We start from the raw sequence: 20,378 nt of genomic DNA on the forward strand, positions 1-20,378 counted from the left end.
GGGCTTCTCACCAGTCCAAAATTATGTACAGCAGCTTGTGCGTGTTTGGGTTTGCGTCCCGATAGTGTTTGCATCCCTTTCTCTCCCGTTGTTAGGAATCGCACGCTCAGTTTCTTTGACGCCTCGGAGAAGAGGAAAGTTGATTACAGAAGTGCACCACGTCAGTAGATTATGGATGTCAGGGATGTGAAATATTACGGTAAGTTGTGTAGGCCGCAAATGTAGCGCGCAATGCATCTCGGCTGCATCGACAAGCGACGACGGAGCGTCAAAAGCTGTTCACAATAATGCACACCATGCTACACGGCTGGGCAAAGTACCTATATTAAGATGCAGAAACATCGCGGGAGATTCCAATCAAACGAACGCAAGGTTTTGTTGCTGAACCACACTCACTCGCTCCTCACCTAGCAGCATGTCCATCAGGCGCTGCCAGTCACTGATGCCTCCGCCGTTCAGCACAGCGCATCATGTCCATAACGCGGACACCATGTTGTATTTGGTTCATTTACAACAACCACTGACTTCGTACAATATGTTCAAATTATTTACATTGTGTAACAAGAAACTTGAATGGCTGGCACCCCCAACGATGGGAAACAGGACCAGCTAGCCCTGGCTACGAACACTGGCCTCGCTTTCGCGCTCACCTTAGCATGCTGGCAGACATGCACGCAACGCGAACACAGATGCAATGCAAAGTACAGTCAATTGGAATTGTGTTTTACTCTAGGGCAGAGCCGGGCACCACAGCACAGAGAGACGCCACCTTACGTCACCTTAGCCAGAGAGGCGGCAGTGATGTCCGCGGAAGGAAGGCTAGTGGTTCCTTGCGAGGCAGTGGCTCGAGCCGGCGCCATCCGACAGGACAGCACCCGAGGGGGGGGGGGGGGGGGCGGGGACAGCTCGGTCGAGGCCGAGACCGGTGCGCCATGGAGCAGGCAGGGGAGACGAGGAGCGCGCAGAACGCGGCTCGACGCGCCCGCTAGCCGGCGGTGAGCTGCGCCGTCTCGCTGGCGTCCTCGATGTTGAAGTCGTCGAGCTCGGCGGAGGCGGGGACGCTCGCGGTCGGCCGGCGCGCGCGGCGCCGGCCGACTCGGCTGCGATGCCGGCCGCGAGCGCAGCCGCAGGTCCAGCGTCGGCTCGTCGCCGCCGCCCGGCTCGGCGAAGAACAGCAGACTGTCGGCGTCGGCGTCGGCGGCGAGCCGGCCGGCCTTGCGACGATAGTGGCGCCGCGCCGCCACGCCGGCCAGCGCCGCCACCAGCACCACGCCGCCGACGGCGATGGCGGCCACCGCGTACAGCGGCAGGCCGCCGGCCGGCCGCGCGCGGCTGGCGTCCTGACGCGCCTGCGGCAGCGAGTTTCCGTCGCCGCGGCCCGGCACCGGCAGCTCGTTGGATATGTCCGTGGTGCTGGACGGCGCTCCGGGCGTGGTGAGCTCGGCTGGTCCGCCGCCCGGCAGCCGGCAGCTCGTTCGACATGTCCGTAGTGCTGGACGGAGGCGTAGGGTGGGGTGGGAACGGCGCCGGTCGCACCGCTGGTCGTGGTGGGACCGGCGGTGGGGGCGACCGCGGGCGGGGGGGAGGTTACGGCCGGCAGGGTGGGCTGCGGCGCGATCTCCGGTGTCGTCGGCGCCGCTGTCGTCGACCGCGCCGCCGGCGGTGAGGTCTGCGCTGTTGACGGGGCTGAAGTTGGTCTTGTCGGCGTGGTGGGTGCTGCAGTGGACGCACGGCGCGTCGTCGAGGTTTGCGTTGTGGTTGTTGTTGGCGTGGTGGTCGTGGTTTGTGTTGTAGTCGTAGTCTGCGTGGTCGTGGCTTGTGTTGTTGCGGCTTGCGTGGTCGTCGTGCTTTGTGTTGTGGTTGTGTGTGGCGTTGTCGTCGTTGTCGTCGTTGTCGTCGTCGTTGTCCGTGTTGTCGTCGTGGGCCGTGAAGTTGTAGTCGTTGGCCGTGCGGTCGTCGTCGGCCGTGGTGTCTGTGGTGCCACCGTGGCGTCTGTGGTGACCGGTGCGGGCGAGGTCGTGACCCCAGCACCAGCGGCGCCCCCCGCCCTCGGTGCCACGCCGGCAGCCGTCGACGGGGGGGATGTGGTCGCCCCGCCGCTGGCACCTGCCGACGCCGTCACCGTGGAAACGGTCTCCGTTGTCGAGTTGTCTGTAACGCGCAGACAGCGTTGGCTGAGTGTCCTTACTTTAAACAGGTTTATCACAAAAAGCCTTGTCCACGTTTCACGCTTGGTTGCAATTCCTGGGACAGTCATGGCGGTTTTATGATGCGCGCCAACTGTAGAAGTAAAATGTATCGTGCGAAGAGTTCACAATCGTTCTTTAGACCCGATTCCAGAGGGGAGACACACAGTGCTGACCAAAGGTCGGCTGGCCGTACCATTCGCCACGATTTCGTCCTCGTTACAGACGCTGAAGTAGTCTCGGCAGCAGTTGTTGTCCAGCAGGCAGTCGTTGGTGCAGCCGCAGAACCGCGCCGGATCCCTGCGCTCATCACAGCGGCCTCGGCACGACACGGCTGTCCCACAGAGTCGGAGACGGTTACCGCCCGCACCAGAGCCGGAGTCGGTTACCGCCCGCACCAGAGCCGGAGACGGTTACCGCCCGCACCAGAGCCGGAGTCGGTTACCGCCCGCACCAGAGCCGGAGTCGGTTACCGCCCGCACCAGAGCCGGAGTCGGTTACCGCCCGCACCAGAGCCGGAGTCGGTTACCGCCCGCACCAGAGCCGGAGTCGGTTACCGCCCGCACCAGAGCCGGAGACGGTTACCGCCCGCACCAGAGCCGGAGTCGGTTACCGCCCGCACCAGAGCCGGAGTCGGTTACCGCCCGCACCAGAGCCGGAGACGGTTACCGCCCGCACCAGAGTCGGAGTCGGTTACCGCCCGCACCAGAGCCGGAGTCGGTATCGGCCCCGAAGCTGCGGCACGGGGACGGCTTCCCGCGGGTCGTGGCATCTGACCAGGCCACAGGACCTCGTTCGGAGTGATTCGCGGCAGCGTGGGACGGTCGTTCGGCACCGATCAGGCGTGCCATAGCAGTACTATCACCAGACATGTCGTCACGTTGCCAGCAAATGGGTGAATATTGTGGAGGCCGTTGGGTTCGACCAGCGGCGATGTACCTGTGGTGGCGGGGTCGACGGTCTGTACAGTAGGCGCGGGCGGCACGTCACACTCGTCACCGTGGCCGAGGGCTACGTCGTCGATGGCGGAGTCACTCATGTAGCTCTCTCCGCGTACACCCTCGATCACAATCTGCGCGTGGAAGGAGGCAGCGTGGTCAAAAGGCGTCGAGCACCAGTGATCCTCGCGCCAGCCGCCACACCACGTGCGACACTAGAGCCGGCTCTGCTGGACTTTCTTGCGTTTGTCAGGCTCAGCCCGAAGCTGAAGCTCTGCTGCGGCTGCGACACTCGGTGGTCCGGCCCGGAGTCTGACCTCACCTGGAAGTTGGAGCTCTGTTGCGGCAGCGGCAGCACTTGGCGCAGCCACTGATCGCCGGCATTGTGCGACGTCTCCCAGGCTGGTCCAGCCAGCTGGTCCAGCGACTGATCCACGGGCAGCACGTACACGCGCAGGGAGCCTGCCGTCGGTGCGAGCCGGTCAGCGCGGCACCGGCGCCGACCAGCGGGAGTCGGGCTGGCGCCGTCGCCCAGCCACGGCATCTACCACGGCACGCGCTGACCAGGCGCGACAGGCGGGATCCGTCGGTCCGAGCCTCGCCGTGATCGGAACCCTATCCGGAAGCGCGGCTCTATCCGGGCACTGCCCTTTGCGACTCGGGCTCGGGGGAATCGGTTCTTGCCACATATGCATTGGATTCGGCTTCAGTGTTAGGCTCAAGCATGTATGTATTCAAATCAGACAGTCTAGGGCTCGAGATCGGGCCGTGGAAACCAAGGACTCGGGACGAATACTCAGACTAGACCAAAATGAGTATGACTTTGTGAGATAAGGATCGTTTGAAAAAGATCACGTGGGATGAATACCTTCCGGGACGCTACGTTACATTTGGTGAGATTCGGTTCGAACACAACCCATTCGTATTTCAAACACTGACGCTCTTCATCCTTGAAACTATTTGGATGTGTTCTCAGCGACCCGCAGGATTAGGAATTTATGCCGTCGATGTCATTCATAACTTCATATCCCATAGACTCTGCGCCTACTGATGTTCGCAGCGCTCCGACGACAAAAGTTCTACGTGACTTCACGTAGAATCTTTGCCACATGCGCAGTCCTATTTCCGCTTCTTGGTCAAAGTGGGATAGAAATAGCACAATGTGCTCATTTCTAACCAACTGAATTTGCGCGTCCTAGCGCCGACGATGGGCAGACGAAATGCGCGTTACACGTTACATATAGCATATTTTGCCACTTCCACGTTTAGGAGCACGCGCAGAACATGCGAGCATAACGCTAATGTCTCGCATGCGCAGTTACTGCCAAAAAAGTTACGAAGGTGTAAGCAGGAAAACGCGTCGCGCTGCCAGCACGTCACGTACAGATTCTACGCCACATCACGCAGAAAATTACATCCTTGATGCGCTGCCAACACGTCGCTCGTCTCTGAAGCTATGCATTCCAAACAATTCGGCACAGGTCCAAAGGAATAGAGATAAAGTTGGAGTCACAAAACTCGGGCTCGTTTGCTGTGGAAGTTTGGAACTAATCGAAAAGAACTGGTAAACAAGGCCCCTGGGGATCGTGGCTCGGATCCGACCTGACGCTAAGACAGCGAAGCGGATCGACCCAGGCTCGGACCGGGTCGCAGGACCCTGGGTTTTAGGACTCGGACTCGGGCTCAAGTAATATGGAAAGGGTAAACTTGGGACTCGGTATGGGGCCCAAGGCAGAACGACTGGATCTGAGTCCAGCTCGCGGTCATGTTTTTTGGGGATGATACTCATGGTTTGTTTCCTGAGCTTTCGCATGCGCGGAATTTTGCATGTTAGACAATGGCACCTGCATTGATAAACTAACGTTCAGTGTAATAAAAATCCTGATATTCAGGGACTCATTTGTTATCGCTCCGGAGGTGTCCAATCATCACACCACGCTCAGTCCCATAGATACAAGCAATGGCACAAGGATGCGTTAGCAGTGGAAGCTATCGGAGACATGTGTTGCGGAAAGTCGACTCCATTGTTCAGAGCTTGCACAATCACAGATGAGCTAGTTGGGGGTTATAGCCCAGCAAGCGGAACGGCTGGGACTTCAAAGCTGCCGCGTGCCGTTAACCATCGCCGGGTGAGACCAGGTGAGGTGCGGCGGCGTCACACGAGCGACACCAGCCGTCTCGGCCGAACTCACCGAGCGTGACACCCCACATGTGGTACCAGAAAGAGAAGCAGGCGTCCACGCTCTGGACGGCCGCGAGCACCGGCGAGAAGAGACGGGCAGTGTCGTTCTCCACGCGCGGGTCCGACGCCTCGATGAACATGAAGTGACCTGAAGCAGCACACCAGGTCAAGCGGCAGGTCAAGCGGCAGGTCAAGCGGCAGGTCAAGCGGCAGGTCAAGCAGCAGGTCCACGGAACCTTAAAAGTCTTGGTATGCAAGATATAACAGCGAAGACGTTGTATTATGACTTTCAGGGGCATATCATATAATTCAAGAGCAGCCAGACGCTCACGTCATGATAATGTGTATTACTCCGTCCTAGACATGGCAGGGAAGACTGTACTAATGGTCGCACTCTTTGCCAGCAATAGGCCTTTAAATACACACAGTCACTGGAAAAGCTCTTTCTGGTTCTTTAGCTGTGTATTGAAGACTACCTGAACAAAATGAAGCTAAGAAAGCGATAACCCTTGTAAGTCTGATACCATCGTGCGCCTGTTGAATATATCGACGATATGGAAAACCTCGGAGCGTCCGAACTCCATTGTTATAGGTATATTGCCGCATCAGAACATCTTCGGAGCCCTCGGAGCCTCTTGTGGAACTTCAAAGTCCTGTATGCTAGAAGTCCCATAGGCCATCTAAGGGGTTCCTGGTTAACCAGTGGTCATTGTCGACAGCCTCCATGCCCCTCAGGATTTCCTTGGCAGGCTTTGGCACTGATAATTCTGTGCATGTAGGGCTGGCCTAAAAATCAGTTGGGTCCTTCGCTTGCGCTGCCTTGGCGACCTTGGACGCCATCAGCCATCATGGTTTATGCAGTCACACACTTGTCGTTCGAGGGGATGAGGAAAATTTCGAGGAAATTGCCTCTACGTAGGCCTGCTCAGCGCTGCAGTTACAAGAGCTCATGTAGGAATAAGCGATTCATAGAAAGTTCTTACCTCCTTACATCATATTACCTCATTTTTATCAAAATAGCACACAGTGATCCAGCGATGAGTGTGAGATGAGTATGGGCGACATCGGCACAAGACGAGTAGGCTGCATAATGGTGCGGACATAGGCCCGACAAGCTGTGATATGGCTCCCGAGCATATGGCTGGGGCAGAATTTTGTCGTGTTCTGCCACCTCCGACTCTCACGCTTGTCCACGATAAGCCACGTTTGACGTTGGGCTTCCAAATTTTTGGGCCAGCAGTGAAACGTACTGAGGTGTGATTTCTAATTCATGGCACGTGGAAAGGGCCGACAGACCTGCGCTGCACAAGCACAGCGGTGTCCAACGTAGGATCTGAGGACATACCGTCGCGTCCCTCGCCCAGCGTGTGGTCGTTGGACGGCCCGGTGGACATGTCGACGGACGGCGTACGGCCCGAGTGGCGCGTCCACTGGAACTCGGCCCTGGTGTCGTGCGTCCAGTCGCATAGGTCCTCCGTCTCGAAGTCGCACGCCAGGCGGCTGGCCGGCACCGCGTCCGCTGCCGGCGGCGCTGCTGTCAGGCCGGGGCTGGGCGGGGCAGGGTGGCAGCGCTGCTATCAGGCCGGGGCTGTGCACCACTGCCGGCGGCGCTGCTGTCAGGCCGGGGCTGGGCGGGGCAGGGTGGCAGCGCTGCTATGAGGCCGGGCTGTGCACCACTGCCGGCGGCGCTGCCGTCAGCCCGGGGCCGCGCGCCGCTGCCGCCGCCGGCCGGGACGGGGCGGGGCGGGGCGGGGCGGCAGCGCTGTCGGCACGCTCTCGGCTTACCGTCACCTCATTCCCATCACAGCGCTGCGGTGACCCACGTCACGCGGGTGCAAGCAATTCATGTAACACCTGTTGCAGTTAAGATTAGCTAAACATGGCGTAATCGACGTCGTGCGTGATATAAACAAATTAACGAGTTAAAGATTGGCATGGTCTTAAGCCACGCAATCTCAACGCGAGCAGGCACAGTTCAGGTAAAATATTCAAAAAATTCGGTCGAACGTAACGCTAAATTAAAAACCACTAGCGGCCACTAATCTAATAACTGAACGTCTTTACGCTCCGATGCCTCACATTTTGCCAGCGCGTGCCAGAAGGGTGCAATGCTCCTTAACCCCCCCCCCCCCCCACCCAACTGTCCAACTACGACCCTCACATGTTCGTCAGCTTGCGCGCGCACCACACGCATCGCGGGAGGCAGCGGAGCGCGAGGCGGTGGAGGCGGCGGTGGTCTCACCTGTGCAGGTTGGCTCCGTGCCGTTCCAGCCCTGGCCGTCGCAGTACATGACGCTGTGTCCCCGCAAGCTGAAGCCCGGCTCGCAGGAGAAGAGGACGACCCTGTTGTTCATCAGCGGCGTCCAACCGCCGTGGGGCACTGCTCTTGGAGAGCTGCAGCCCCGCTCTGCGCAGCACGACCCCCGCCCGTCAGCGGCCGCTCCAGCACCGCAGCGCAGCCCCCCCGCCCGTCAGCGCCCCCACCCCTCAGCACCGTAACGCAGCCCCCGCCCGTCAGTGCCCCCACCCTCAGCACGCAGCGCAGCCCCCGCCCGTCAGCGCCCCCCCCCCCCTCAGCGCTGCAGTACAGACCCCGCCCGTCAGCGCCCCCCCCCCTCCTCAGCGCTGCAGTACGACCCCCGCCCGTCAGCCCCCTCCCCCTCCTCAGCGCTGCAGTGCGAGCCCCGCCCGTCAGCGCCCCCCCCCCTCCTCCTCAGCGCTGCAGTACGACCCCCGCCCGTCAGCACCCCCCCCCCTCAGCGCTGCAGTACGACCCCCGCCCGTCAGCGCCCCCCCCCCTCCTCAGCGCTGCAGTACGACCCCCGCCCGTCAGCGCCCCCCCCCCCCCTCCTCAGCGCTGCAGTACGACCCCCGCCCGGCAGCGGCCGCACCGACACCGCACGACGGGCACGAGCGCGTGGCACCGTGCGGCAGCGGCGGACGACGCGGCAGACGGTGCACGGGGTCGTATGATACATTTATCAAAACGAATGCCGTTTTGATTCGCAGTTCCGAGCCGATGACTGTTTTTGGATGAGTGGTCCTCGGACGATAATAGATGGTCCTTGCATGGGGACGGGAGATTTACAGCGCAGAGGCCAACTGAATTGACCCAGTACGCGTCATAGTTCCTTTCATCGGTCCTGCCAAACGACGCGTCCGGTGAGGCATTGCCCCTAGGTGTGTGCAGTAAACGCAGGGAGATTTGGAGAACTGTGCTAAAGTACGGAAACTCCGATGCTTCTGTTCCGTGCAATGCAATCCATTAACGTATCTTGTATGTTGGATGTCTTAGATCTGCTTGACCCAGACCACAGCCACTGGCAGCAGACACCAAACATTCCCAGTAATGGGCACTGGGACAACTGCGTTAGCCGTGCCACAGTCAAATATTGCACGTGTTTAACAACGATATATATATATATATATATATATATATATATATATATATACTCACTGTTCTCCCAAAAAAGATTTGGAAACGAAATGGGAAAGAGGTTATTCAGTCATATTTAAGTCCTGGTCGTTTTTACGAACACGCAGCACAGTCAGAGGCCAAAAGGTACTAGAACACAATCGCACACACCCAAAGTCAACACATACATGTAAACGTGATTACCACCTTCGTTGCCCCCGCGCCGAATCACACCGGTACCTATCAACAACGTACCGATCTGGCCGTACACTTTCATGAGCAAGCCGAGGTGCGTGCTGGTGCTCGCGCACACTCCCGAGCAGGCTGATGTACTCACTGGTGCAGACCGAATGGGGTTCTCGCCAGCGACGCGCCTCGCAGATGTTGAACTTGGCGCCGTAGAGCCGGTAGCCGGGCCGGCAGCGGTAGCGCACGGCTCGGCCGCGGGAGCGCAGGCGCGCTATGCCGTTCGCCACTCGCGGAGCCCGACAGCGGAACCTCCTCCAGGATCGAGCTGGCGGCAACACACGAAACAGCTGGGAACTTCCGTGAGGTGCGAGCGGTCTGGGATAGACAGCCGAGCTGGCGGCAACACACGGTACAGCTGGGAGTGGGGCTTCCGTGAGGTGCGAGCGGTCTGCGATAGACAGCCGAGCTGGCGGCAACACACGGTAAAGATGGGAGTGGGGCTTCCGTGAGGTGCGAGCGGTCTGCGATAGACAGCCGAGCTGGCGGCACACACGGCACAGCTGGGAGTGGGGCTTCCGTGAGGTGCGAGCGGTCTGCAATAGACGACCAAGCGGCCGGAAAAACTGGCTGCAGTTCCGGCCTGTAGGCAGCGAAGACATCGCGACTTCCTCTAGAACCGAGCTGTTGGCGGCAAGCTGGTAGAGGAATTTTCCCCACACCCGACTGATCGACATGCAAACAGCAGCTGGGGCGGTGGTTGTACCACCTCCAGGGCCCGACCCGCCGACAACACACCATAGCTGGCTATGAAGTTTTCTCCAGATCTGAACTGTCAGGCAGGGGACAACGGGGTTGGCAGAACTCTTCCAGGTGCCAGCTCCGAACAACAGACAACAGCATAACGTAGTTTGTGCTCGAAGTGTTGACAAGGGATGACAGAGCCACGGTTGCAGCCTCTAAACGATCTGACGTATTGGCGACAGGTTTTCACTGAATTCACGCTGTCGACTTCAGAAGACCTTGCGTACGGAGTTGTTACTAATTGATAGCTGTTGTGGCGTGCAACCAATAAAAAAGTCGGCTTGATTTTAGCCCGCGTTTTGTAAAGATCTATTTTAATTCCTGATTTGCAGGATTTCCTGCAGGTGTACCGTAACGAACTGCAATGATTGCCCTCACGTCTACCGCCACGTACCGCACCAGTACACCAAAACTGTGCGCCCACATCAACAAAGCCCGCAGTCCCGCTGGGAGTTCAGCTTTGGCCCAGCATCCAAGGTGGCCGTGTGTCTGCAGCGTCGGCAATAGCGAAGCTCTTCAAGCTGTTAAGGCCACGCCGGTTAAATACATGCACTCCGAACCAGAGGCGTCAGGAGCGCCAGATCTCGGGACGCCAGGCAGGGGCGTAGGGGGGAGGGGGGGGGGGCTCCCCTTACCTCGCGAGGGGTTCTTTGGGCCTCTGGGACCGACGATCTGACGATTTGCTTTACCTTGATTTGATTGAGTCCGGTTTGAGGGTGCGAAGGGCCCAAAGGGCTGAAAGGAAGCCGTGTTAAGGGGCCGCAGTCCCGCGAAGCCGGGCCCCCAATTGCCAGTCAGAGGCCCCTTGCGCCGATTTGGGGCCCCCGAATCGATGACGACCGTTGGTCATGCACCACCAGTACCAATCATCTGGTACCAAACACCAGTACCAAACAGTCGGCACCAAACACCAGGAGTAAACAGTCCTCAATGTCTCCGCATAACCCATAACAATGCAGGCAAAGACTCCTTAGGATTTATAAAGATTCCACTCAGCCATTGTACAAGTGGTTGATTCATTTACATATCTTGGCGCCGCTGGTTTACTTCATGCAATCATTTAATGCCCGTTTCTTCCCGTTTGTTAACTTCAAAATACAAACAAAACTGTGTGTTCGATAGCTTTTGGCTTCTGTTTCGGCTAAAGGACGCAAAACTCCGATGATCTTTTGTGGGTGATTTTACCACCAGGAACCCTTTGTCAACTCTGTGCCGTATTACCAAGACTGGCCGCGCCCTTGGTGTCAGGCGTCCGGGGCATCAGGAGTGGCAGGTGCGCTGTGCCAACACGGGCTGCGCTGCCCGCGTCGGAGCCTTGCGACTACGGCCACCAGCCGGACCCGCACGGACTCTGAGCTGTCGACTGCGTGGGCCGGGCAGAGCCGGCGGCCCTCGCTGGTCTGGTGAGGAGGGCAGGTGGCCGTCGAGACCGCCACAGACCGGAGGTCGTCGACCAGCGGCGGAAGCCCCGGGAGCGTGGCTCGACCGCAGCTGATGGAGACACTCCGTACGAGTGGATGCATCGGCCAGCCGAGATAGTAGCTTCCGGCTGACGTCGCCGGTGCCCCCCCCCCCCCCCTCGCCTCTCCGCTTCATGCCTCCCACTGCCTGACCGCGGCGTCGCCTCGCGTGCCGGGCCTGGGGTCACGTCAGGGCCACCTGTCGCCTGGCTCGGGGCATCGGTTGGGACGGGGGACAGTGCCTCATCGGCCAGGAGAAGCAGGACAGGGGGACCTCCGGGCTGACGGCCGGTCTGTGTGTCGGCAGGAGCAAGCTCTTTTGGGAGTGGTCGGGATAATGAATAGGAACTGTGCTAATATTTTCGGACTCCACATTTTGGCGCGTAAGAGACAAACGTGTTTGGCAGCATCGAGCTTTATGGTATAAGACAGTGCAGACAGGCCAGGTTGCCGATGCATTTGGAGCGCGATGCCAAACACTAGTGGCCGGTGGCGAGATTCGTTACGACCAAATTTCAAAATGCGAGTTTTTGCAACGCACCTCACGAGCACTTCATGTCCAGTGAGATTCTGAACAACTTACCATGTTAAAAGCTTCAAAAATTTGACTTATCGCTGCTCCAACTTCCGCGTCTATTTCCCAACGCTGAAGTCAAGCTGTGTGACTGGCTGCATGTATAATTTGATAGCAGCACCAATTTCCCACAGAAAATCGCACCAAATGCCTCGCCACACCGGTGTCCGGTGTGAGCCCATGCAGCACCTACAAGCATAAGTACCGTCTTTTCCAGTGAGTCTGATTATACGGCCGATTCAGCTACGTTTTTCACGATTTCATCCCGTCATCTGTCCGGAGGGAGTAAAACAATAACGATTATTTTTGGCAATTGCATCGAAAAAGCCAATGGGCTATATTGTTGACGCCCTTCAAAAACTAGTTGGCATGCCCTCAAAACTGGAAGCTCGCCTCATCCCAAGTCAGGCCAAAATTACGTCACACGTGGCCGACGGTAAAAACGTTTGCTCTCGATCCTGTTCATGTTCATGCCCACCTGTTCGGGACAGCAGTTGATGATTGTTTATGGTGATGTGTGGCATGACCTCATGATGGTCTAGCAAAGTGTTCAGGTTATTCTAGGTGGATTCACTGCCGACATCGCAGCTGGGTCCGGAATGTCAGATGGGTTTCCCGGACTTGAATAGGGCTCGCACATGCTCCGCTCAGACTTCTGCTCACCAGTGAACCGCACTTTGTGCACAGTCCCAGTAGATCGATAGGTCATTTCGCGGCTAGGCCATCCCAGCTCACACCTGTGACGTCACATCATAACCATGTGCCGCATGTGATTTGTACTTTTTGAATATTTGTCATGTGTTCAGATGCGTTGGGAGTTACTGGTCGCCTGGAAGCCCAATGTCTTCCCATTTTGTTGCGCTCTGTGTAAAAAACTGCTTCTGTTCGGACGCCTATAAGCACGTTTGGAACCCATGAGTCCCTCTGGGGCCTGGGAGGAGCGATGACACTGTACCCCCCTCCCTCTGGATCTGCTCTTGGGTGTGATAGGCGTGTGTTGTTGAACGTTGTGTGCACTTTCAGTGCACACAACGTTCAGATGGCATTTTGCTGATGATTCATAGCGTTTGGAATGGGCTGATCCAGTTTAACACTTCATCTATCATAGTTCCAGCCAGTTCGCCTGTAAAATGCGGTCGTTTTGCAGTGTTAGCGTGGCATTGGCGCGTAGAGTCTTTTTTGCGCTCGACTGAACTGCTTGGCGTTGTTGGAGGACACGCGCCGTCGGAGAAAAATCCCCCTCGAGCTGATGCCAGTTTTTGCAGCGCAGAAGGACTTAACCCTGGACGTCAATTTAGCGTTCGAACGAACCACTCTTCGGCAGACGGCGACCCTCGTTAAAGCGGCATGCTTAGCAGCGCCACCCTAACACCCACCTCTTGTATTTGTCGCATTCATCTGGCTCATGAGATGAACATGCATTCTGTGGCGCTTGCCTTGGACTTTGGTGCCTGGAAAGCCCAGCATAGCGTAAGTGTGCTAGCATGAAACAAGCTGCATTGTTTGCCTTGAAAAATAGGTATTGGGCATTGGCGGACATGAAGGATTTGAAATCATGCTGCCATTATCTGTCGAGCTCTGAAATATTTTTTGCGTGAATATGCTTATGACCAGTAACTCCCAAGCGAAAGCAAAAGACCCAGAAGAGGACACAAGTTATTTTCTACTGATTGTGAGGGTAGCGTTTGGAAGGTCTTAATGTTGCTTGCGCTGTCCAGAGGCCCTACGCTGTTTCCGGAGGCCCTATATATCGACTTGCGGGGTCAACCTGATCGTTAAGGATCCTTCAGCGTTGCCCTTGATTTCTTTGCATTTGCTTGGAGGGCCATGCACTGTTGCTGGGCCCTTCCTGCTAGCGTGCCAGGGCCCTCTGTCAATCAGGGACCTTCCACGGATTCCTTCCACTCGCCCGATACGCCCCATACGCTATAGCCGGGGGGGGGGGGGGGGGCACCCTATGTTGACATGCCGAGGTATTCTCGATTTCTCGGGGTCCTTCACGTTGGTCACGGTTAACCCACTAGCACACTCACAAAATGCTGATGGGCCTTCTACATTGGTCTAGGGCCCTTCCAGCTTTCTGGCACCTGCTCGGAGCCCTACGCTCCATCTGTTAACCTACTTGGACTTACTGAGTCGTTCGGGGCCCTCCAAAAGGTGTCTTGGGTACTTCCCATTCTGAAGGAGGGCTCTTTGCAGTTGCCGGGGCCCCTATCTGTTGAGCTGCTCTGGTGCAATGAATTGTTCGGGGGCCTTGCACATTGGGTTTGGTATTCAGATGCAGGACCCTACGTTCCTGTCGGGGCCATCTGATAGCCTGCTTAAATACACTCGATCTTTCGGGGCCCTCCACACTGTGTTTTGGGTACTTCTTACTTGAATGGAAGGCCATACGCTGTTATCGTGGCCCATCTGATAGCCTGCTCGGGGACATTCGATCGTTTGGGAGCCCTCTTCATTGCGTCTTCGGTACTTTTTATTTAAATAAACGTCCCTACGCTCCTGTCGGGGACCCCGTTTATTAACTTACTCGGACACACTCGGTCATGGAGCTTGGGTGCTTCGTTTTTAAATGGAGGGCCCCACGCCCTCGTCGGAGTCTTATCTGCTCTGGCCCACACGGTCGTTCGGGACCCTCCACATTGTGTCGTGGGTGTTCATCACTTAAAACGTCATTATATGGAGCGTCCTACGTTCTTGTCGTGGCCCCCATCCGTTAACCTGTTCGGGCAGACTCTATCATTCCTAGGCCCTTCATATTGTGTCTTGGTTATTTCTTATCTGAATGAATGACCCTATCTTCTTGTCGCAGTCCGATCATTGGCCCGAGCAAACTGCTCGGGCCAATGACGGATCCAGAGGGAGGGGGTGGGGGGGGTGGGGTGGGGGGGGGGACAAGGAACTCTGCTTCCTCTTGTGTTCCGAAGAGACCCACAGGTCATGTGCCCCATCATTTGGTCATGGGCCCGTTCATAGGCTATGAAGGGGCCCACGACTAGGCGAGCGGACGCAATTTTCAAACAAAACACAAAAAATGGAAGTATTTGGGCCTCCAAACCACCAAGAAGAGTCACAAGCGAAAGCCAAGCCCGTGAGCAGACCAACTTGGACGTTTTTGACCAGACCAACGACCAATTTCGCTGTCCAGAGGCGTTACGCTGTTGCCGGGACCTATATGTCTGTTTACCGAGTCAACCCAATCGCTGAAGAGCCTTCCACATTGTCCTAAATCTCTTTGCATTTTCTCGCAGGGCCCTGCGCTTCTAATGTGGCACTATCTGCTAACATGCATGGGCACTCCTGATCGATCAGGGGCCCTCCACACATTCTTTCCATTTGCCCGAAAGGCTCCATACGCTTTTGCTGGGACACTACATGCCGGGGCACACTCAATTCCTCAGAGGCCCTTCATATTAGTCTCGGGTTCTTTCCACTTGATCGAAGAGTCTTGTGCTGTTGCTGGGGCCAATCTAAGGTTAGGCGCCCGATGCCCAGTAACACTCTACTCCAGCCTAGGGCTATTTTCCCTTGGTTTCCTCCGCGGAGGACCCTTTATTCTCATCGCGACCATTTCCGTTGACATGCCCGGGCACTCTTGATCGCACAGGGGCTTTCATTCATGCACACTGGTCTTGGGTGCATACCTGCCCTTTGCTCAAACGGCTCTATGCTCTGGCTGAGGTCCTATGCCAGCCTGCCAGGGTCCTCCCGATCGTTCAGGGGCCTATCACGCTGGTCTTGGGCTTCTTCTCGCTTGCTTTGAGAACCCCATACTTGTTGACGGAAGCCTCTTTGCTGGTCTGCCGCGGCAGCTATGAACGCTCAGGTTTCGTCACTGTTGGCCTTGGCACCTTAGCCTTAGAGCAGCAGACAGATAAGCGTGGATGAATTTTTGCGCGCATCTGTCGAACATAATCTTACGTGACGCTGACGTCGTATGCCATATTTCGGTTGGTTATTGAATTCGTGACATCCGTTATACTATAGCAGTATATTCTTATCCGCTTTATATTATACATTTCAATGCTAAAACATCTTATATTCCTTCATTACAAACAAAGCAAAAACTCTGCATTAGTCACTAGCCATCAGGTGATCACATTGACCAGCCGGCTAGCTGTAAATATGCTAGGAATCAAGCTCGTGCTCAATTCGAAGATCTTTCGTAGCCAGCTTTAGCTTACTTTGTCAATTTTTTTCTCAGAAAGAACTTAGGCTTATCATGACATAATTCACCATGATCTGGAGAAAATGAACAAGCTTCATGCATGTGCATACGTGGCACGTCTCGTTTTCTAGTGATGCGCACAGTAAGATAGCTTCCGTATACAAATAGCTTAGTAAGTATCTTAAAATTTGATTACCGCATTTGGAATTTGCTTGGGCCCTAAACTCTATGGCGCCCGATAGCGTTGCGCCCCCCCCCCCCTCACGTTGGAGCCAGGGGTTGAATGAGCAATAGCCAACGTCGCTTATGAATGGGATTCCAGTGACCGGCTCTTCGTTGTTAAGTAACGACATTGATTGATTAGCTAACGGGGAATGCAGCCGATGGGAACAATGGTTTAGACAAGATTTCGTGCAGGAGGGGACCGGATCCGGTCATAGGGTCCTTTTTAGTCAAGAGGGTCCACGCCCTCGCTGTATACACGCTGGTTCGGGATTTGAGACCTTTTTAGGCTCAGAATCTCATTTGATGTCTCGTGACCCCGTGTGGTGCTTTAGGAACCTCGCGGGTGTGTCAATTATATCGGCCGTGGTCCCCAAAGCGTCATCCGTCCTCCTTGGCTACGGCGCTGGGCTGGAAGAATAGGTAGGCCGCCCGGTACGCTGCTCCATTTTGTTTTAATTTCATGCAGCTTGACTCTTCTTACTGCCCTTATCTGTATTCTATTTCGTCAGCTCGATTTACGTACTCTTGGAAGCTTGGCAAAAATTACACAGGAGTGGGAAATGAATAGAGGATTCAAAAACTATTCGTGCCGGTAACTCGCGGGTTGACTTCCCTTGCTTTGCGAGCTAACGTTGGCCGCGTCCCACAACTATTCACTGGACTTGATCCCGTCCAGTCCCAATCCCGCCTTCGCGACTTGAGCGGATCTCCGATACCCTCACCCGACATCCTCCGCTCACCAGCTCCGTCCCCTCACCCGACATCCCCCGCTCACCAGCTCCGTCCCCTCGCCCGGCATCCCCGCTCGCCAGCTCCGTCCCCTCGCCCGGCATCCCTCGCTCACCAGCTCCGTCCCCTCACCCAGCATCCCTCGCTCACCAGCTCCGTCCCCTCACCCGACATCCCCCGCTCACCACCTCCGTCCCCTCGCCCGGCATCCCTCGCTCACCAGCTCCGTCCCCTCACCCGGCATCCCTCGCTCACCAGCTCCGTCCCCTCGCCCAGCATCCCCGCTCACCAGCTCCGTCCCCTCGCCCGGCATCCCCGCTCACCAGCTCTAACCCCTCACCCGACATCCCCCGCTCACCAGCTCCCTCCCCTCGCCCGGCGCCCGGCGAGCGTCTCCGGCTTATCAGCTCCGTCCCCTCACCCGGCATCCCTCGCTCACCAGCTCCGTCCCCTCACCCGACATCCCTCGCTCACCAGCTCCGTCCCCTCACCCGGCATCCCTCGCTCACCAGCTCCGTCCCCTCGCCCGGCATCCCCGCTCACCAGCTCCGTCCCCTCGCCCGGCATCCCCGCTCACCAGCTCTAACCCCTCACCCGACATCTCCCGCTCACCAGCTCCCTCCCCTCGCCCGGCGCCCGGCGAGCGTCTCCGGCTTATCAGCTCCGTCCCCTCACCCGGCATCCCTCGCTCACCAGCTCCGTCCCCTCACCCGACATCCCCCGCTCACCATCTCCGTCCCCTCACCCGGCATCCCTCGCTCACCAGCTCCGTCCCCTCGCCCGGCATCCCTCGCTCACCAGCTCCGTCGCCTCGCCCGTCATCCCTCGCTCACCAGCTCCGTCCCCTCGCCGCAGACAGCGTGGACCTGTCGAGCTCCACCTACCCGCTACAGCAGAGCTGACACACGCGGCGACCAGACACAACAGCAGCAGCGCCGTGGAGACCTTCATCGCGGACACTCGGTCAGCGGCGGCGACGGCGGCGGCGGAGGCGACTGGAGTCTGCACTGGCGGGACGCTGCCGCGCCACCGCCGGCCAGGGCCGCCGGACGTCCGGTGCGCCGCCGCCGCCGCCAGCGCCGCGCACGGCCAGGATGCCCACCAGATAGCTCCCCTTCACAGCGGCCGGAGTTCGGGAGAAAAACGATACGCAGCCGGACACACGTTGGTGGCCGGCACGGCTGGAACCTGACCTTCGCACGTATCAGTGGTCGGAGGAGAGGTGGTATGACGCCCAACCGCGATCTGATGCGGTGAGATGCACAACCCCACAAGGCGACCACAGGTCTGCCGCGCCATCGCCATCGCCGCCCGTGAAGCGTGCCGGCGGTGACGACATGTCAGTGGGACCTGAGACCCTAATGCATCGTGCGCCGGCTACCCGACCGTTCCAAGGGCTGGACGTGGATCTCGCTGACCTCGCTGGACGGAACCACCCGACAAAGTAGCAGATGGGTACTCAGGACGGTAGATTGCCGGGGAGATCCGTGCGGGTACCCGAAGGAGCAAGCTTATATCTCTAGCTAGCGGAACGGTCTGCCAGGCTGGGGTGCCAGACGTCATACGGTCTGATGGAGGATGGTCTAATCGCCACAATTCAGCCCCAGTGCCTTACAGTCTGTCTTGCGTCGGTGACAGATACGTCACGAGAGGTCGCCTCCCCTCTGTCCGCAAGAGCATGAAATGTTAGAGGCAGATGGGAGAACGGCGAGGGAGCTCTCCAGAAGATGCTGGCATGGACGTACCGGTCAGCTGGATGTCAGAGGCAGCTGGGAGGACTGCGAGGGAGCTCCTCAGAAGATGCTGGCATGGACGTACCAGTCAGCTGGATGTCAGAGGCAGCTGGGAGGACGGCGAGGGAGCTCCTCAGAAGATGCTGGCATGGACGTACCGGTCAGCTGGATGTCAGAGGCAGCTGGGAGGACGGCGAGGGAGCTCCTCAGAAGATGCTGGCATGGACGTACCGGTCAGCTGGATGTTGGCATGAACGTAGTGGTCAGCTGGATGCTGGCAGGGAAGCACCGGTCAGCTGGATGCAGAGCGACGGAATCGGGGCGTCCTCCGGCAGCGCAACACTCCTGAGCGCGCGGACCGTCGTCAGCATAGGTACGGCCGACCTGCCGAGGACACGCCGCCGGCACGACGACCATCGCTCGCTGCGCAGGGACAGCGCGCAGCCGACGAGGCTGACGCAGCTGCGTCCGCTCGACAGGGACGGGTCGCAGCTGCCACCGCTCGACGGGGGCGGGTCGCAGCTGCTACCGCTCGACAGGGACGGGTCGCAGCTGCCACCGCTCGACAGGGACGGGTCGCAGCTGCCACCGCTCGACGGGGGCGGGTCGCAGCTGCTACCGCTCGACAGGGACGAGTCGCAGCTGCTACCGCTCGACAGGGACGGGTCGCAGCTGCCACCGCTCGGCGGGGGCGAGTCGCAGCTGCTACCGCTCGACAGGGACGGGTCGCAGCCGCCACCGCTCGACAGGGACGAGTCGCAGCTGCTACCGCTCGACAGGGACGGGTCGCAGCTGCCACCGCTCGGCGGGGGCGAGTCGCAGCTGCCACCGCTCGACAGGGGCGGGCAACCTCCCCACCGAAGTCTCCTGCAGCGAAGCTGGCAGGACACCGGGCCGCCGGCGCCCACGAGCCGCGGGGCGGCCGGTGAACCAACGCCGCCTCCACCGCGGCCCCGCCGGCCCCAGCGGTACCGCCGTCGGCAGGTACCGTCGTCGCCGCCGACCACAGCAAAAACGCGCCATGAATACCGATTGTGGGAAACAACAACCTGCCTAAAGCGCTCGTACTTAATGCGAATGCATGTGAATTTAATGTGGGTATATGTTGTGATACCGTGATTTGAGGCAGCTCAGCGTTATAATGGGAGGTGTGAGGCAGTGATAAGGCGTGCGTGGTGTACTTGATATGAGTTCCGATCCTCTGCTGTTACAACCATCAATTTGTACATACGGTGTTGGTATGTTAACGTGGGGATGATAATTCAAATCGGAAGATGACGCATGGCAACCGGCACCATCATGTCCCAAGGCCTCCAGTTGACAACAACGCCTCTGAATGCTTGTTCCACCACTGTGTATCGTCTGCACGCCTTCGACGCAGTGGCTTCTTTCGGGTACGCCATGCTAAGGAGCGTTCTTTCCTGCGGTCATGACGACCTCTTTCACTGCTTTGACTTGGCACAGTGATCGGTGTACGTCGCCGCGCGCGCACACCGGCTGCGGCGGCGCCTTCCACCCTGTTCCAGCGGCTGGACGGTGCAGTTTCTCAGCGGCTGGACTGTGCAGTTTCTCCGCCAGGACCCCGACACGGGGCGCGAGACATGAGACCTCCGCCGTGTTCCAGCGGCTGGACTGTGCAGTTTCTCCGCCAGACCCCGACACGAGGCCTCCGCCCTGTTCCAGCGGCTGGACTGTGCAGTTTCTCCGCCAGACCCCGACACGAGGGCCTCCGCCCGTGTTCCAGCGGCTGGACTGTGCAGCTTCTCCAGCCAGACCCC

The 20,378-nt window shown here is 58.2% G+C and overlaps 2 protein-coding genes across 2 annotated transcripts; one reads left to right on the forward strand and one right to left on the reverse strand.

Annotated features, from left to right (window-relative positions):
- Nucleotides 1-985: 985 nt before the first annotated feature.
- On the reverse strand, nucleotides 986-17,855 carry LOC119098893 (mucin-5AC). Its single transcript, XM_037221937.1, has 10 exons — nucleotides 17,752-17,855; nucleotides 9,059-9,235; nucleotides 7,549-7,713; nucleotides 6,652-6,825; nucleotides 5,317-5,454; nucleotides 3,447-3,586; nucleotides 3,126-3,258; nucleotides 2,383-2,520; nucleotides 1,386-2,151; nucleotides 986-1,061 (listed from the first exon to the last, which is right to left on the reverse strand). Exons 1-10 carry the CDS (start codon nucleotides 17,816-17,818, stop codon nucleotides 986-988), a joined length of 1,974 nt encoding a protein of 657 aa, XP_037077832.1. The 5' UTR covers nucleotides 17,819-17,855.
- A 239-nt stretch (nucleotides 17,856-18,094) lies between these two features.
- On the forward strand, nucleotides 18,095-20,205 carry LOC119098894 (putative surface-exposed virulence protein BigA). The gene is made up of 3 exons (XM_037221939.1): nucleotides 18,095-18,120; nucleotides 19,080-19,445; nucleotides 20,127-20,205. Exons 1-3 carry the CDS (start codon nucleotides 18,095-18,097, stop codon nucleotides 20,203-20,205), a joined length of 471 nt encoding a protein of 156 aa, XP_037077834.1.
- The last annotated feature ends 173 nt before the right edge of the window (nucleotides 20,206-20,378 follow it).

The sequence above is a fragment of the Pollicipes pollicipes genome, unplaced genomic scaffold (genome assembly GCF_011947565.3).
Source record: "Pollicipes pollicipes isolate AB1234 unplaced genomic scaffold, Ppol_2.1 Scaffold_4740;HRSCAF=5597_pilon_pilon_pilon, whole genome shotgun sequence".
Taxonomy (NCBI): domain Eukaryota; kingdom Metazoa; phylum Arthropoda; class Thecostraca; order Pollicipedomorpha; family Pollicipedidae; genus Pollicipes; species Pollicipes pollicipes.